A 15487-nucleotide genomic window follows, 5' to 3' on the forward strand; every position below is an offset into this window, starting at 1 on the left:
GATTTCAATAACTCAGTCATGGGTTAGGGGTTGTTATAAATGTGTATGGGTAGGGTTTTGTGGCCTGCCTTGTGCAGGAGGTCAGACTAGATGATCATATTGGTCCCTTCTGACCTATGAGTCTATGAGTCTATACATGTGTTGTCTTCACCTAAATAAGCTAGATAGAAAGCTTGTTGAGGTAATGATGGATCTTGGCAGTTTAAGTGTGAAGTGTTATACATACTTATACCACTGTATAAATTAATGCAGTATCCTGGCAAAAAAAAATGAATCCATCTCATTGTCTCTTTACCTGCTTCTTTTGCTAAGTTTCCTGAAGCAGTCACATTGAGCTGAGAAACAGCATCTGCTTGACTTTCTACAACATCTGGTCTTCTCTCAGCAGCACAATGCACTATTACATGAGGCTGAAAATTAAAGACTCAATTTTAATGAGGAACAAAATAAAAAAAAAAAGCAATTGTGCCCTTAACATAGAAACCAGGCCTGTCATCTATAGAGAAACTAAATAGTATTATAATTTAATTGTGGCACTGCTCCACAACAATCATCATTTATTGTGAAATCTCAAAGACCTTTCTTTCCTTTGGAAATGCAATTGAATAAAGCTGCCTGAAGATTTTACAATAAATATCTAAGAATCTCATTCAGTAATTTTGAAGTCATGACAGTCAATAATATCTGTCTTACAGCAAGGAGTTTTGTTCTCATCTGAGTGTTAAAGATGATATGGGTTAGACTCAATACCCAATCATCCAGAATGGTAATTAAACAATGCTAACCAAATAAGATTTAAATGACATTAATGCAGAGTTCATAAATGATTTGTTTGGCAGGTGTAGACCAGGCACAAGAGCTTTATAACTCTTTTCTAGAGTAGGCCCCTATTTATTCTAGAATAAGCGTTTAAAAAAATTATTCCCTGGAAGCTGTGAAATGGCTTGGAAGCTTGTGAAACACAGAATTGACTGTTACAAGCAGATTTCGGCCATGAGAGAAACAAGGTATACAAATAATTATTCTGTATCTTTAGTGCAATGAAACCTTATTGTAACATTGCAGCGTCTCCATACAAATCATTACAGAACTGTAACAGCTTTTTATTTAACTACAAAATGTGTATGTTTACACTGATTTGCTGTTGATTTTTGTATCTAGGGATATTACGCAAACACAGAGTAGTCACTGCACAAATTAGAGGAACAACAAAACTGCCATCTTCTTCCAAACTACTACCTCAGAGGATTTTGGAGTGCCACTGGGATCATACGAGCTAGCTGGTGTATGGCACCTTAAACTTATTGGTTTAATAAAGGATACACATAGTCTCCAGTGCAATATGGCAAGTTGCCTGCTTCTTCTTGCCTTCCGCTAATCTTACCTGAAAATCCTGGATAATGTCATGAACTTCAACAGAATTCAGAAGATTAACCCGTTCAAATCTGGGTCGAGCTCTACTGTATCCACAGCCAACTGCATGCCAACTGTTTTCATTAAATTCTTTGTACACGGCTCTCCCAAGAAGCCCAGTAGCTCCTGTAATCAGAACACGTCTACTGGGAATATCAACATCTTCCTGTGGGGGGTGGGGGGAAAGAACACACATTTGTATTTATTTCCATTATACTTAATGTCTCAGTTAATGTTTTATTATTTGGATACAACCATAATCAGCATGAATGAGCATGATCATATTATTCCTGAAAAACATTCAGGTTTGCTTTCTTCACTGTTTTCAAAAACGTAATGATTAAGTGATACATGGAGCCCTATAAAGCTTTGTAAAATGTAAATACTTGAAAGCATAGGATAATGTTACAGGAGCGAATATAGATACACATGCATGTGTTAGTTCAGAGATCTGAACTGCAAAGCTTCATTCAGAAACTTATTTATGTCAGTAGATGTGAATGAAAGAATGAAAAAATATCAAAAACAAAGGGTCAGATATTTAAGGGAGCTCATAATTCAGTAGCTCCACTGCACAACAGGAACTGCTGGGTGATGCGTGCTTCTGAAGATCTGGCTCTGAATGTTTTGTTGAAAAAGTTGTGAACTAATCCTGCAACAAGCTCCTTCTGGGGAGCTTCTGTACCCAGGAAGAGTCCCGCTCACTACAAAAGAATTCTGCAGAGGTATTCCCATGAGGCGCTCACTGCAGAATTGAGATGTAAATTGAACATTTCAGGCAAATTATAAATAAAATACTCATACAATTCATGTTTAGTTGAACAAGATGCATCAGAAAAATGCTTTGATTATTCAACCTGCTCCAAATGTCCATGCGGTATACTAAAGCATACTTCAGTGCTTAAATAAGATTACCTACAGATAAACTTATATAAATTACATACAAAATAGAGAGCACAAGAATCTTTAATAATGAAAAGTGACTAGTAACCTCAATATAGGGGTTGTGAGCTGCTTCCCCTATAATTATAAGGAAAAATATGGTATACTTAAATTTAGGCAGATAACTGGATGATGTTTTAGAGAATCATTCTGAATTTACAAGTCAAAAATTGGATGCTTATTTAAATTTGCACTAGAAATGGAGAACACGTCAGATGAAATCTAAGCAAAGTGATAAGCTTTAACAGTTTAAGTAGATGCAATTTGTATTCAGTTACTCTACCTTGCACAGACAGCACAAATGAGTAAGCAAGTTTATGACTAGGAAACCATTTCAAACAGACTTGGATAAACAATCATAGGTCTTTTCAGCTTGCCAGCAGATAGCAAACATGTGCCATAGTTTCAGAACAAATTTATTTTAAGTATGAAATAGATCAGACTTCCCAACCTCTATACATAACCCACCCACAATAAGCATTACATTGATTCTTTACTGAATGCGTCCCTGAAGCAACATTTGCTCTGCAAGCAGATCCAGTGGCTGTCTCTGTGGTGTTCATGGTTTTCTGTGTCAGCAGCACCAATGACAGGGTGAACAGAACCAATGGAAGTAACACGTCTTGTCAATTTTAAGGTTCCTTGGGAAATCAGCTACAGAGGTACTGGAGCAGTTTTTCTGCAGACTCTCCTTTAAAATCAGAAGATATGGAAGCTTAAATCCTAACTCCTGGTTTTGCTCCATAGTCCACTTTCTGCAAGAAAAGATTCCTGTTTGCTTCTGCATTTCTCTAGCTAAAGGGGCAGGGAGGAATATTATATATTCAAGTTATGTTTGGCAACTACTGTGCCTAGGTAACTCAAGCTGCACAGGTCTGCTAGCTCTTTTTTGAGCTTGTTAAAATTACCATTCCCATTTTATATCAAATTACAAGAGGGTAGATACTTTTACTTTAATATTAAAACTGTGACATGACTGCTGAATGTCAGCCTGAGTTTTACTGTAGTCCTGCCTGATTAGAGAATACATCCAAAAAGCTAGTTATGGCGATGAAGGTTTCCGATAAGATTTCTCTCTATATTTTAACTTAAATTGTATAAAGCATCATAAAGAGTAGTCTGTAATGTTTTGAGTGTCATTCCATTGCACACAAGTTTTATCAAATTGACAGATTCAAGTTACTGTTCAAGGAAGCCTCACTGTTGCCAGGATTTCCAGGCATTCTATAACTGAGAAGCAGTCACTTGCATTTGAACACTTCCAACTATGAATATAAAAGTTCCATTACCAGCTAATTTGTAACTGTACCCACTATTTGAGTGATGGAATAAAGCACTGTACAGATATGTCTCACTCTTCTAGAAGTTCAGTGTTCATTAAGGATAGAGGCAAAGGAAGTTTTGAAGCACGAACTAGGATGTTAACCTGAGTTATTTAATTAACAGTAAAGTCTGAAATACGATCAAACAAACTTTAATCGGAGATCTCTCTTTCAGATAAAAAGAAAAGAATGAATATGCAATGACACCAAAAGCTGAGAAACAGAACATTTTAAAAGACAACATTCCTCTGTAGACACTACTTGAATGTAATTTAAGAGTATGAGTTTTCAAACGAGGTGGAAAGTTTCAAGCTTTCACCTTGAAACCTGTTATAAAAATATTTTAGATGAAATCCAGACTACATAAGGAGATATGAACTCGACAGCATGACATGACAATGATGCAGTCCAACTGTTAAAATCCTTTAAATTACAATGTTAATATAATTTAGTGATGACAACACACAGTAACTGGCAACCAATGCAGTTTTGGGCTGTACCATGCACATTGTCATAAACAGATAGTTAAGGGTTAATGCTTCTTTTACCTGTAAAGGGTTAAGAAGTTCACCTACCTTAGCTGACACCTGACCAGAGGAACCAATGGGGGAACAAGATGTTTCAAAAGGAAAGGGGGAAGTTTCCTTTGTTTAGAGTCAGTTTCAGTTTCAGCCAGAGTGAAAAAGATCAAGGAACCAGCCTCTCATCAGAGTAGTAAGTTTTAGAAAGAAATAAATAGGTTTATGCTTATTTTCTTTTGTAACTTGTCTTTGTGCAATTCAGGGAGTAATCAAATTCAGTATTCTTGTATTACTAAGGTTTTTGCCCAGGGGAACATCCTGTGTTTTAAATCTGTCTGTGAGATCAGCTTGTATACTGTCTCCCAGAGGTTTTTTTCTTTTCTGCCACTTCCTCCAGTCTCCCCCGCCTCGGTTACAGTTTTGGGCTTCCCATCTAGGATGTACCTTTTTATTTCTTCAAGAACATCCTCTAAGAACTGCTCCGCTAGCATTAGGAAAGACAGATCTTCCAGAGATTTAACACTTGTTCCTGATATCCAGGCATCCCACTTCCTTCCAATGTGGTAGGCATGTCGGGTAGATGACACATCTGGTTTCCACCTTGGGGCTCGGAACCGCCAACGGGCATGCTCGAGTGTTAGCCCCATTCTGATTCTGGCCTTGTTTTTAAAAAGTTCATAATTGTACATGTGTTCCCTAGGCATTTCAGCCGCCACATCTGCTAACAGTCCTCCATCTCCTCAGCCTGGAGTGGGAGGTTTGAGGACACCTGCTTGAGGAGCTCTTCATGCACCTTAAAGTCCTCCAGCAGAATGGGCGGAGGGGCTGCTATGGTCTCCTCAGTGAGGGGGGCAGTCCGGCTCCCAGGGCATCGGGAGTTGCCAGTGGTTTGATCCCCAAAACCGAATCCGGGCCTGGTATCGCCTCCTCGGTACCCGTCGACTTTTGACTCTGTCCGGGGGGAAGCGGGAGGACGACACCGAATGGGTGTGGGATATGCTGGCTACCAAGCAAGGTCTCGCCTGGGTGGGCAACTGCAGCCACAGAGCCCCTTGCCACTGACCGGCTTGGGTACCGGGCAGTGCAAATTGCTCTAGGGGTGATACGGCTTGGGGACGGGTGGCTGGGTGCCGAAGTCAAGGTCGCCGTTGACCACACAGTGTCATAAGAGCGGCGGGAGTGTCTATGGTTGTGTCAGAGCTGACCTCGAGAAGTGGACCTCGATGACGAGGAGCAGTACTTGTCAGAAGTGCTGCTCTCGTAGTCATCTCAGCGGTCATAGCTATGACGCCTATGTGCCTGTTGCTCCAGGCATGGTGTCTGGTGGAGAGGGCACTCAAACCTGAGTGTCTGTAATGACGGTGTTGGGATCTGCTCCTGTAGCCACAATTTGTGGAGTGTCGACGCCGCCTGTCTCGATGCTTGTCCCCCACAGTGGGGTGTAGAGGCCCCTTGAGACTCCCGTGCAGGCGAGTCAGCCAATCTGAGCAGAATGGAGAGCTGACTCGAGCTAAGTGAAGACTTTGTTGAACAGGGTGGCGCATGGTCCTTTGTTGAACAGGGCGGCACATGCTCCCACAGCGGCTTCCCTCAGGACCAGGTGCCCATCTCAAGCGGCGCACCCGGCACCGGAAGGGAGAGGATGTCATGGCCGGCCTATGCAGCCTTCGGCGTCGACAGCATTCTCACTGCAGGAGAGGCACACGCAGACGTGACCAGGCTACTCCGCTCAGCGTGAGTCAGAGGTCTGGGTCCCGAGGGGGTCATGGGCTGCCCAGTTCGGGTCTGGCCTCACCCTTATCCTTTTGACAGTGCCGCTAATTCTTTCCCTGCTTCTTAGCGGGTGAGCAGTGCTGGCTGGTGGAGAGAGCCAACGCAGATTCCATTAGCAAGGCCTGGAGCCTGATATCCCTCTCTCGTTTAGTTCGGGCTTGAACAAACTACAGATTTTACAGAAGTCTGTAATGTGGATCTCGCCCAAGCAGCGGAGACACTGAGTGTCTGGGTCGCTTCTTGGCATAGAACTGCAACAGGAGTTGCATGACTTGAAGCCTGGGGTATGGGGCATGCCCCGCACCAGGTAGCTAACTAAAGAAGTTATCCAACTACTGGAGACGAGTACTACTAAGGTTAATAGGAGAGCTATAGCAAAGCTGGAGCGTAAAGTTCTGACTACCTTCACTAGCAGCAAGAAGGAACTGAGGGTGGGGGGGAGTGTGCAGCTCCCCTTATAGCACAATACAGAAATGCCACTCCAGGGGTCGCAGCGGTGCTCCCCCCCACGGGTACTGCTAAGGGAAAAACTTCTGGCATTGGTGCACCCGGCAAGCACGTACACCTACTGTGGAATACACATGAGCAATCGCTCAAAGGAGGAGGATGGAGTCTTAGACCATCACAAAAAGAGTGCTATTGTTCTTCCTGGAGGTAAACATCTGGATGAGGCACAAGCCTGATTTATTAAAATTAAATTAAACAGCATATACAACAAAAGTGGTAATAATGGATCCCATTAAATGTAACATTATCTTCAAGTAAATGGAATACATACTTTTAGATAATGCAGGAAGAGATTACTCCCCCGGAACAGGAAGCTGAAGGATGATCTGATAACAGTTTCATAAATAACTACCGCTTACCGCCCAGAAATCTAATTAGATTTGTTTTCCTTCTTTATGTCCAGTGATGTTTATAATGCAGTACTGATGAGCATTGCTGTCTGGCTATGTTTGATGTAGGGCTACACCAGATGTGGCAGCAGGAACACTTATTTCAAAACTAGGGGATTCATTGTGCAGTGGGCTGCTTGTTTGGGGCGCCAGGTGATCCTGGCTGGCCTGGAGAGCTAAGGTGGGCAGGCCCGCTGATGAGCAGGCTATTTGGGAGCCGGGTCTCCACTCAGAGTCATGCTACAGGAGGGAAGTTGTCCCGCTTCCCTAACTCTGCTGCTAGGGGTGAGAGCAGACAGCGCCACCCGACGCCGCCCACAGGGCCGCCCAGTCAGGGTGGCAAGTAGGGAAATTTGCCCCAAGCCCTGCAGAGGTCCCCGCACGAAATATAATATTCTATATTATTGCAAATTTTTTTTATGGAAGGGGTTTCCGAAATTGCTTTTCCCCAGGCCCCCTGAATCCTCTGAGCGGCCCTGCCAGCCGGGAGCTTGCCCGATGCGGTGCCGACGCAAGGCAATAGCTCTACGGGGTGCAGGACTATGGGGGAGGGGAGCTAGAAACAGGCCGCAGGTGCTGCCCGCGGGGAAGAGGTCTGGAGAGTCGCTACCGGTGACTAGAGCCCCCGCCAGTGGCTGTTACGGGGCAAGCAGATCCTCGCCCGCCACTGCCCCCGGGAGGCGCGGGAATGGGCCTAAGGGCCCCCGGCCGCTCTACGCGCCCGGACCCTGCCCCAACCCCAGCGCTCGGACCGCCGAGGCGCCCCGCTCACCTCCACCAGCTCGCATTGCCCCGGCACGAAGCGGATCTTGAGCTCCTTCTCCCGGCCAACCATCCCCGCCGGCCTCGGCCTCCCGCTGCGCCACTGATCCCCTTGCTCTGGGAGCGGCCGACAACCGCTTCCGAGCTCACTGCCCAGTTCGGCAGCTGATTGGTTCCTCCGCCGGAGGGATGGGGTGTACGTCGCGCGCGCAAGACTCTATCCCGCCAGCTCATTGGCCCCGCTCTCAGCCGGCGCACGCGTGAGGCATAGTCAGGAGCCCATTGGCCGGAGGGGACCTCACGGGCACACTACTCTTCTTAAAGAGGCAGAAGCCCTGTTACGCTTTGTTTTGACAGGTTGGGGAACCAGCCCAGCTCCGCTGCTCCCCAGTGTGGGTGCAGTGACAGCGGGGGACTGGGCTGCAGCTGGTGCCGCCTAGGCCACACTTCGCTCAGACTGAGTTGGCTGGTGCTAGCTACGCCCTGGTCTAGACAAGGCCCCGCGGCAGGGAGGGTGCTGGTGGGGCCCGGGTCAAGCCCTCCATCTGCTGGGCTGCGGGCATCGGGGCCAACAGGGCGGTTCCTGGACTTGGGCAGGCCCCAGCACCGGGCCAGAGCTCAGCCCCCTCTGATAACTGAGGCAGCCCCAACCTCACTCGTTTTCAGTGGGCTGGGGCAGAGGTGTGGGAGGGCCTGAGTCCTTCATCTGTGGGGGTGGTTTTGGGGTGGGGATGAGGGGTTTAGGGTGCAGGAGGGAGATCAGGGCTGGGGCAGGTGGTTGGGACATGGGGGGGGAGAAGTGACAGCTCTGGCTGGGGGTGTGGGCCCTGGCGTGGGGCTGGGGATGAGGGGTTTGGAGCACAGGAGGGGGCTCTGACAGAAGGGTTAAGGATGTGCGAGGGGGCTCTGGGCTGGGGCAGGGGGTTGATGTGAATGGGGGGAGGGCTCTATTTGGGGTGCAGGAAGGGGCACCAGGCTGAGGCTAGGGTGACTAGACAAGAAGTGTGAAAAATCAGGAAGGAGGTGGGGGGTAATAGGAGCCTATGTAAGAAAAAGACCCAAAAATTGGGATTGTCCCTATAAAATTGGAACATCTGGTCAACCTAGGTGAGGCAGACAGGTTCAGGATGTCGGAGGGAGCTCTGGGCTGGGGCAGGTGGTTAGGGTGCAAGGGGTGAGGGTTCTGTGTGGGGGTGCAGGATCTGGGCTGGGGATGAAGGATTTGGAGTGCAGAAAGGGGCTTCAGATAGGGGTGGGATAGAGAGGTTTGAGGTGTGGGAGGGGGCTGGGGTGCAGAGGGAGGGCTTCATCCAGGGGTACAGGCTCTGGGGTGGGGCCAGGGATGAGGGGCTTGGGGGGAAGATGGGACTCTTGGTTTGAGGAGGGGGCGCAGGATTACCTTTGGCAACTCCCAGTCAGTAGGGTGGCTAAGGCAGGCTTTGGGCCTGTTCCGACTCCATGCTGTGCCCCGGAAGCAGACAGCAGCAGTTAGGCTCCTAGGCGGAGGTACAGCAAGAGGTTCTGCATACTGACTGCAGGAACTGCCCCCACAGCTCCCATTGGCCATGGTTTCCAGTCAATGGGAGTTCAGAGCTAGTGCTCGGGGTGGGGGCAGCACATGGAGCTCCAAGAGGTATGTCCTCCTCCCCCACCCTCACCTAAGAGACTGCTGTGCTGGCCGCTTCCAGGGCACAGTGCAGCACCAGGACCTTAGCTCCCCAGCAGCACTGATCGGACTTTTAACAGCCTGGTTGGCGGTACTGACCGGAGCTGCCAGGGTCACTTTTCGACCAGATGTTCCAGTCAAAAAATAGATACCTGGTCACCCTACCCCCTGCCTAGCCCTGGATGGACAGAATGGAGCCAGTTTGAAGACGCAGCGGCAGAGGCCACCTGTCTCCTCACAGCCACAGGGGGTTGTTTAGATGCTGCAGCTCCATTAACCCTCTACAGCAGGGGTTTTCAAACTGTGTCAGGACCCCAAAATAGGTCACCACCCCCTTTCAGTGGGGTCACTAGGACTGGCATTAGACTTGCTGGGGCACGAGGTCAATGCCTGTGCCTCACCACCCGGGGCCCAAGCTGAAGCCGCACTGCTCGGGGCCCAAGGGCCTCAGCCCTGGCTGTTGGGGCTCAGATTACTGGTGCTCCCATGCCCGGGGCTGAAGTCCTTCAGCTTTGGCTCCCTGACCAAGGCAGTGGAGCTCAGGCTTTGGCACCCTAATACAGGGTGGTGTGGCTCAGACAGGCTAGTGCTTCAGTCCCTGCTCCTGGGGTGATGTAGTAATTTTTGTTGTCAGAAAGGGGTCACGGTGCAATGAAGTTTGAGAACTGCTGCCCTACAGTACTTCAGGTGTCTGGGAGGAGTTCTCATGCCCCAGTCCATCACAGCTTGTGTTGTGATAGTACATCTGCTTTGCACGTGGAGCTGTTATCCTAACGCTGCTTTCTCAAATCACTCTCAAGCTGCATACAGATCGTTGGTGCCACTCGATACATTTAATCGCAGGAACAAAATTCTCCTGTCAAAATAGTAGCTGAACAATTAGAGGCTTTGGCACTGGTTTTCTAAAATCATAGTGCCCAATTTTGAGGATTTCAGCAATCACCAATGTAGCTGGGTGTCCTTAAATTATAACTTTACCCATGCTTCAATGAAGAAGAAACTCTGAATGTAGCTAGAATCACTTAACTCACTTATGCACAGAACTTGGCCTTTTATATGAAATTCAATTAAAATATATTAATATTTTAAAATATTAAGTGTTAAGATTGGAAAGTGAGGCTATAGTCAGAAAGTGTCAAAATTAAGGTTGCCTGTGTAACCTTCACTCCTCCTCCTGTGAATAAATGTGTGACTTAAGTGATGTAATTGTTCCCCACAAGACCCTGAATCCGTGTAAGGCAAGGTTATTTAGTGCATTAGGCTAAGGTGCCTCTTTTGCTGTTTCTGGACTGGAAAAGTTACCCATTCTTGACAGTAAAAAGATACTGAATCAGTGTGGAACCTGGTTGTTCCCTGTCTACATTTTAGCTGAACTATGTGATGTTCACCTGCACTCTTGCTGATATTCATCGGGAATGGACTGGGGGTCTTTTAGTGAAGACAGGGCCAAAACGGGAAAAAAAAGTAACAATTTTTCTTTACAAAAAAGTTAGGCTGGAGAGTCCTCACTGTCACTATTGTTGCAGCTATGGTAGACCTGGTTAAATGTTAATAGCAGTATTGCCAACTTCAAGCATTCAAAAATTATCAGGCCTCCAACAGTCATAAAACTGGCTTTAAAATAATGAGGGTTCCCCTCCCCCATTATGCCATTTGTGTACTTTTTATTTGCTTTCTGGTTTTGAGCATTTAGTCCAGGGTGGATTTGATTTAAATCATGATTTAAAGCTCTAGTCAGGAAGACTCAATTTAATCATGGATTTCTACATAAAAGTGCATTCTTGTTTTTATAACCTTAATACATATTCTTCACAGCTCAGAGATAAATCACTTTAAAAATGTATCTATTTTGAAAACTTTTCAGATGAGTTTTACAGCTAAATCAGAAAATGAATGATTTGTTGGGTTATTTCATTTACCAGAGGTAATTGAAACAGATATTTGTGAAGTCATTGAGAGGTGAACTCTCTCTAGTTCAACAGGTTAATCATTAATATTTGGAGGATTTTCTTGCCATGCTGCATTAGGAGGAGAACATCACTAGTGTGATACAGCATGGCCAGAGGGCAGCATGAGAGTGTTAGCAGGGGGGCCTTATTCCCTGCCAAGGGAGGAAGGTTTGCTTTAGATTAACTAGAACACCTGTAGCCATTTAGAGCACCTGACTCCAGTCATGTGATAACCCCCCCCCCCCACTTCAGCCAGACAGGGTGGGAGTTGAAGGAGGAAGGTTTGATTAGAGTAGAAGTTAGAGAAGAGTTTGATAAGAGAGAAATAGAAAGTTTGGAGGAATGCTACAGTGGATTGTGAAGTCCAGAAGAAACCCTAGGTAAGGGGCACCAGGCTTGTGTAGAAGGGAGGCAAGCCCTTCACAAGCTGAAGGGTAGGAGAGGGAAGTAACCCAGGGGAAGGAACCGCTAAGTCAAGTGGTTCACCACAACCCTCAGGGCTCCTGGGTTGGGACCTGGAGTAGAGGGTGGGCCCAGGTCCCTCCCTCTCCACTCCCCTCCTCCAAGGACACTAGTGGAGTAATTAAGAACTGGTTCAGAGGCAAGTAATAGCGCCCTGAACCTACCCCAGAGAAGAGAGAGCGCGAGACCCAGCAGAACAGTACTGGCAATTTGCCACACCAGACAGACATTTAAATTGTTTTATTTAACTAAAACAACAACAACAGTATATATTCTGGATTTTTTTCCTTCAACAAACACAATATTTTAATAAAACAAGCATATGAATGTTTGAATTTAGTTAAACATTCAAATTTTTTAAAATCAAGTTTGTTTTTGTTTGTTAATTCATTTTAATGAAAATGGTTAAATGAAGTATTTAAAAAACAAAAATTAAATCAACTGTCAGCCAGGTCAACATAAGAAACTTAAAATATTGGCTTCTGCAGCAAACTCAGTCATCTTCACCTTCATTTTCCTGTTTGTTCATAATCTGGAAAAGAAAAACCTGCTTTTTCAGGTCCCAAATGGTTTCTCAATTTGGAATGAAGTAGTCTAAAGGAAGAAAATATTCTTTCTACATTGGCAGAAGAAGCTACTGCTGTTAAGTGAGATTATTGCTTCAACAGTTTCTGAATCCAAGTGTTTAAGTAACTTCCACCAGTTCGCTGATGTGACTTTCTTTAAAATATCATCAGCAAACATATATTTCTTGAATGGTTCATGAAACACTGTCATTGGCAGATAACTCTGAAACTATAGAAAATGATGCTGATCTTGAAAGTGGATAGTCTTCAGAATCCTGTATGTTGAGGATGGATTCTCCTAAACAACATAAGTCAATGCAGTTATTTAATTATTATTACCATACTGCTCATTGCATTCACTGACACTCAGTACTAATTTAAAGGTGAAATTGTAAAAGGAAGATCTGCCTATTTCAGGTATTTTTTATCACAATGGCATCTAAAATGATAGTACCATAGAACAACTATATTTTTTGTTCAAACATGAGAATTCAAGGATAGTCCAGAAGGAAGACAGGCAGTCCTTAAGAAAGAAGTATGAAATCAAATTTTTTTACCAACCTGAAGATCCTGCATGTTCAGACTTGTTCCTTTCATCATCTTCAACACAGCTTCTTCCTGAGAAAGAACACTTCTCATGATGTTGCTTCATTCGGGCAACCAGGCCTTGTGTTTCTTTGTTGCACTGTTTGCATTTTGCACACATGCCTGTCTTACCCACAGGTAATATTCCAGACTGGGTCTCTCTTACAGCCTGCTGCCATTGTAGGTTTTCCCTTCTAGTGAGAGAATGGTATGGTAGATCTCAAATCAATGAAGGCTACACTCAAAAAGAACTCAAGACTTCTGGAATATGCTGCTCAAAGTTTCACTTTTGTTTCTACTGCCTGTCCCTCCCTTCTCACATTTATCTCCAGACTTCTTCTTGTCCAGATCTATTCTGCCTCTAACTATCTTCTGTTCATTGAACTTTTAGAAACTTTTAGAGAGAGGTAAGGGATTGATTCTGTGTACACAAATTTCAGAGAGACAATAGGGTTGTCTTTTTTTCTCACCTCTTATGTATTATTATTTATTTATAAACATTTTTGCTGTTAACAAGCATGTTTTCTCTGGAGACACAAGTCCACAGTTTGAGAACTGAAAAACTAAGCATCTCTGATGGTGTATTCTAGACTGAGCACTGAGTCTCAGTGGGTAAATAAAAAGATTAACCTAAATAATTTATACAGAAGCCCCTGAAACTGCATAAAATTGGGTCCCTGATCCATGAACTATTGGAACTCATTTACAAAATTTTTATTAAACATTACATGACTATATTGTCTTATGTTATAGAATTAGAATTTATAATCCCTATTCCATGATGAGATATTTTAGAGATGATGTTTCTTAATTAAAACCATCTTTAGATTGGATTTTTTAATAAAATTCTTTTTGAGGAAAAACCTATTTAAATAAAAAAATATTTTTTTTAAATCATTGATTTTAATCCACCCTGATTTAGTCACATTTTAGAGCTTTCATCAGCAACCAGAACGTCTAGAAACTAACTTTAAAAAATGTAAATGATTCACAGAAAAACAACTCTAGGAGTAGTGTTTTTCTTAAAACACAAAATATAATGAGACTCATATTAAAATTAAGAGATTTGGCACCATTTTAGAGACCCCATCTCTGTTGACTTTACAAGCAATAAATAAAAGTGACATTCCTAGTGACTGAGACTGAAAAGAAAATATCGGCTGAGGTTTAGCCACTCTGCTTTAGATGCAGTTCTGAAGTCTGACTCCAAAGGAATAGATGGGACGTGTAATGTTTGGAATTTGTTATTCTTGAATTACACTAAATAATCTTTCACTGCAAGCTAGACTCTAGCAAAGACAGGGCTTGAGTCTCTCCCAGGACAATGAATTTTAGTTAATTTTAAATGCGTGTTCCTGTTTGTTTTCCCAAAGGTTCCTGTTTATGACTTTCTAATGTAGTCAGAATTCTTTCTAGAATTCACTGGATGTCGTATTGTTGCCTTCACTTCACTTCTAGTTTATATCAGAAGCTGTTTGTATCCACAGTGGCTCCAACTGAAGAAATTAACTCTCCACAGGAAACAGCTGGCCAGTCTCTTCTTAGTACAAATGGGGGAGGGACACTCTCTATTCAGATAATACAAATAATCAGCCTCCAGACTCCGAACTAGATAAGGAACAGATTAGTTCTTTCCTGCTCATAAACAAAAGTAGATTTGATTGTAAAACAGCGTGATCACTCTTCTCAAGCAAATACAGCCTCATCAAACAAGGCTCCTGGTCTCTACTGAAACATAAGGACTAGGAGTAGAAAGTCAGATTCTACAGATGCTGAGCTCCTTCAATTCTCATTTCCAGTGCGAGTTGAGGGCGTCTGTAACCAACATCTTGAATATGGGCTCAACATACAGTGTTTCACAAATTCAGTTAAATAATGTGATCTTTGCACATATGCTACCATTCTGAAAATCAGCATCAGGATTAGTGTAACATTCCTACCAAACATGAGGGAAGGAGGGGGAGAATTACCTTTTTGGATTTATTTTACAAAAAACACACACATAATTAGGTTCCTTTTCTGTTCACTAGAGCTAGATAGGAAACTTTTCCCATCCCATGAGAAATTTAAAGATTGAAATTTTACCCAATCCAAATCAGGATGAAAAATTTGCAATTTCAAGGATATGCACAAACTATTAAGCAAAAAAGCATTAGGTCAACAGACATTTTGTTTGGATTATTTTGGAAAGTTTCATTTTGATTTTAACCTTTAAAAATTACATTTTTAGCGTAAAACATTTTAAAACAAGTCATTTTGAACCAGAAAATTAAACTTTTTATTTTGAAAATGTCAAAATGGAATTTTTTTTTGCAATTTCTAAACTTTTTTTTCCAAATATTTTTTCTACTTGGGAGGTTAATTGAAGCAGATACTTTCCCATAAACAATTTCAGTTTTGACGAAGTGACTTTTCCTGACAAAAAAATGTTTTGTTAGAAAATTCTTGACCAATTTTACTATTTACAGGCATGTACTCAGTTTTATGAATTTCTAGGTTTGGTTGTGTCATTTGCTTTTGCATAGTTAAGCAAAAACAAACTGATATTCACAGGGCCTTAGTATTTCTGAAAGCAAGGATTCAGTTGTATTGCCTCAACATTAACCAGCAAATACCAGGAATAATGGTTA

General features: G+C 43.7%; 1 protein-coding gene across 1 annotated transcript in view; it reads right to left on the bottom strand.

Moving 5' to 3' along the window:
* The window catches only part of MAT2B (methionine adenosyltransferase 2 non-catalytic beta subunit), a 19054-nt gene extending 11260 nt beyond the window's left edge, over window positions 1-7794 (bottom strand). Inside the window, exons 1-3 of the mRNA XM_032776040.2 lie at window positions 7640-7794; window positions 1385-1579; window positions 296-410 (exon numbers count right to left, since the gene is read on the bottom strand). Coding sequence (XP_032631931.1) covers window positions 296-410; window positions 1385-1579; window positions 7640-7702 — 373 coding nt within the window. The 5' untranslated portion in view covers window positions 7703-7794. The remainder of the gene's footprint in view (window positions 1-295; window positions 411-1384; window positions 1580-7639) is intronic.
* Between the last annotated feature and the right edge of the window lie 7693 nt (window positions 7795-15487).

Source organism: Chelonoidis abingdonii, chromosome 7 (assembly GCF_003597395.2).
Source record: "Chelonoidis abingdonii isolate Lonesome George chromosome 7, CheloAbing_2.0, whole genome shotgun sequence".
In the NCBI taxonomy this organism is placed as follows: domain Eukaryota; kingdom Metazoa; phylum Chordata; order Testudines; family Testudinidae; genus Chelonoidis; species Chelonoidis abingdonii.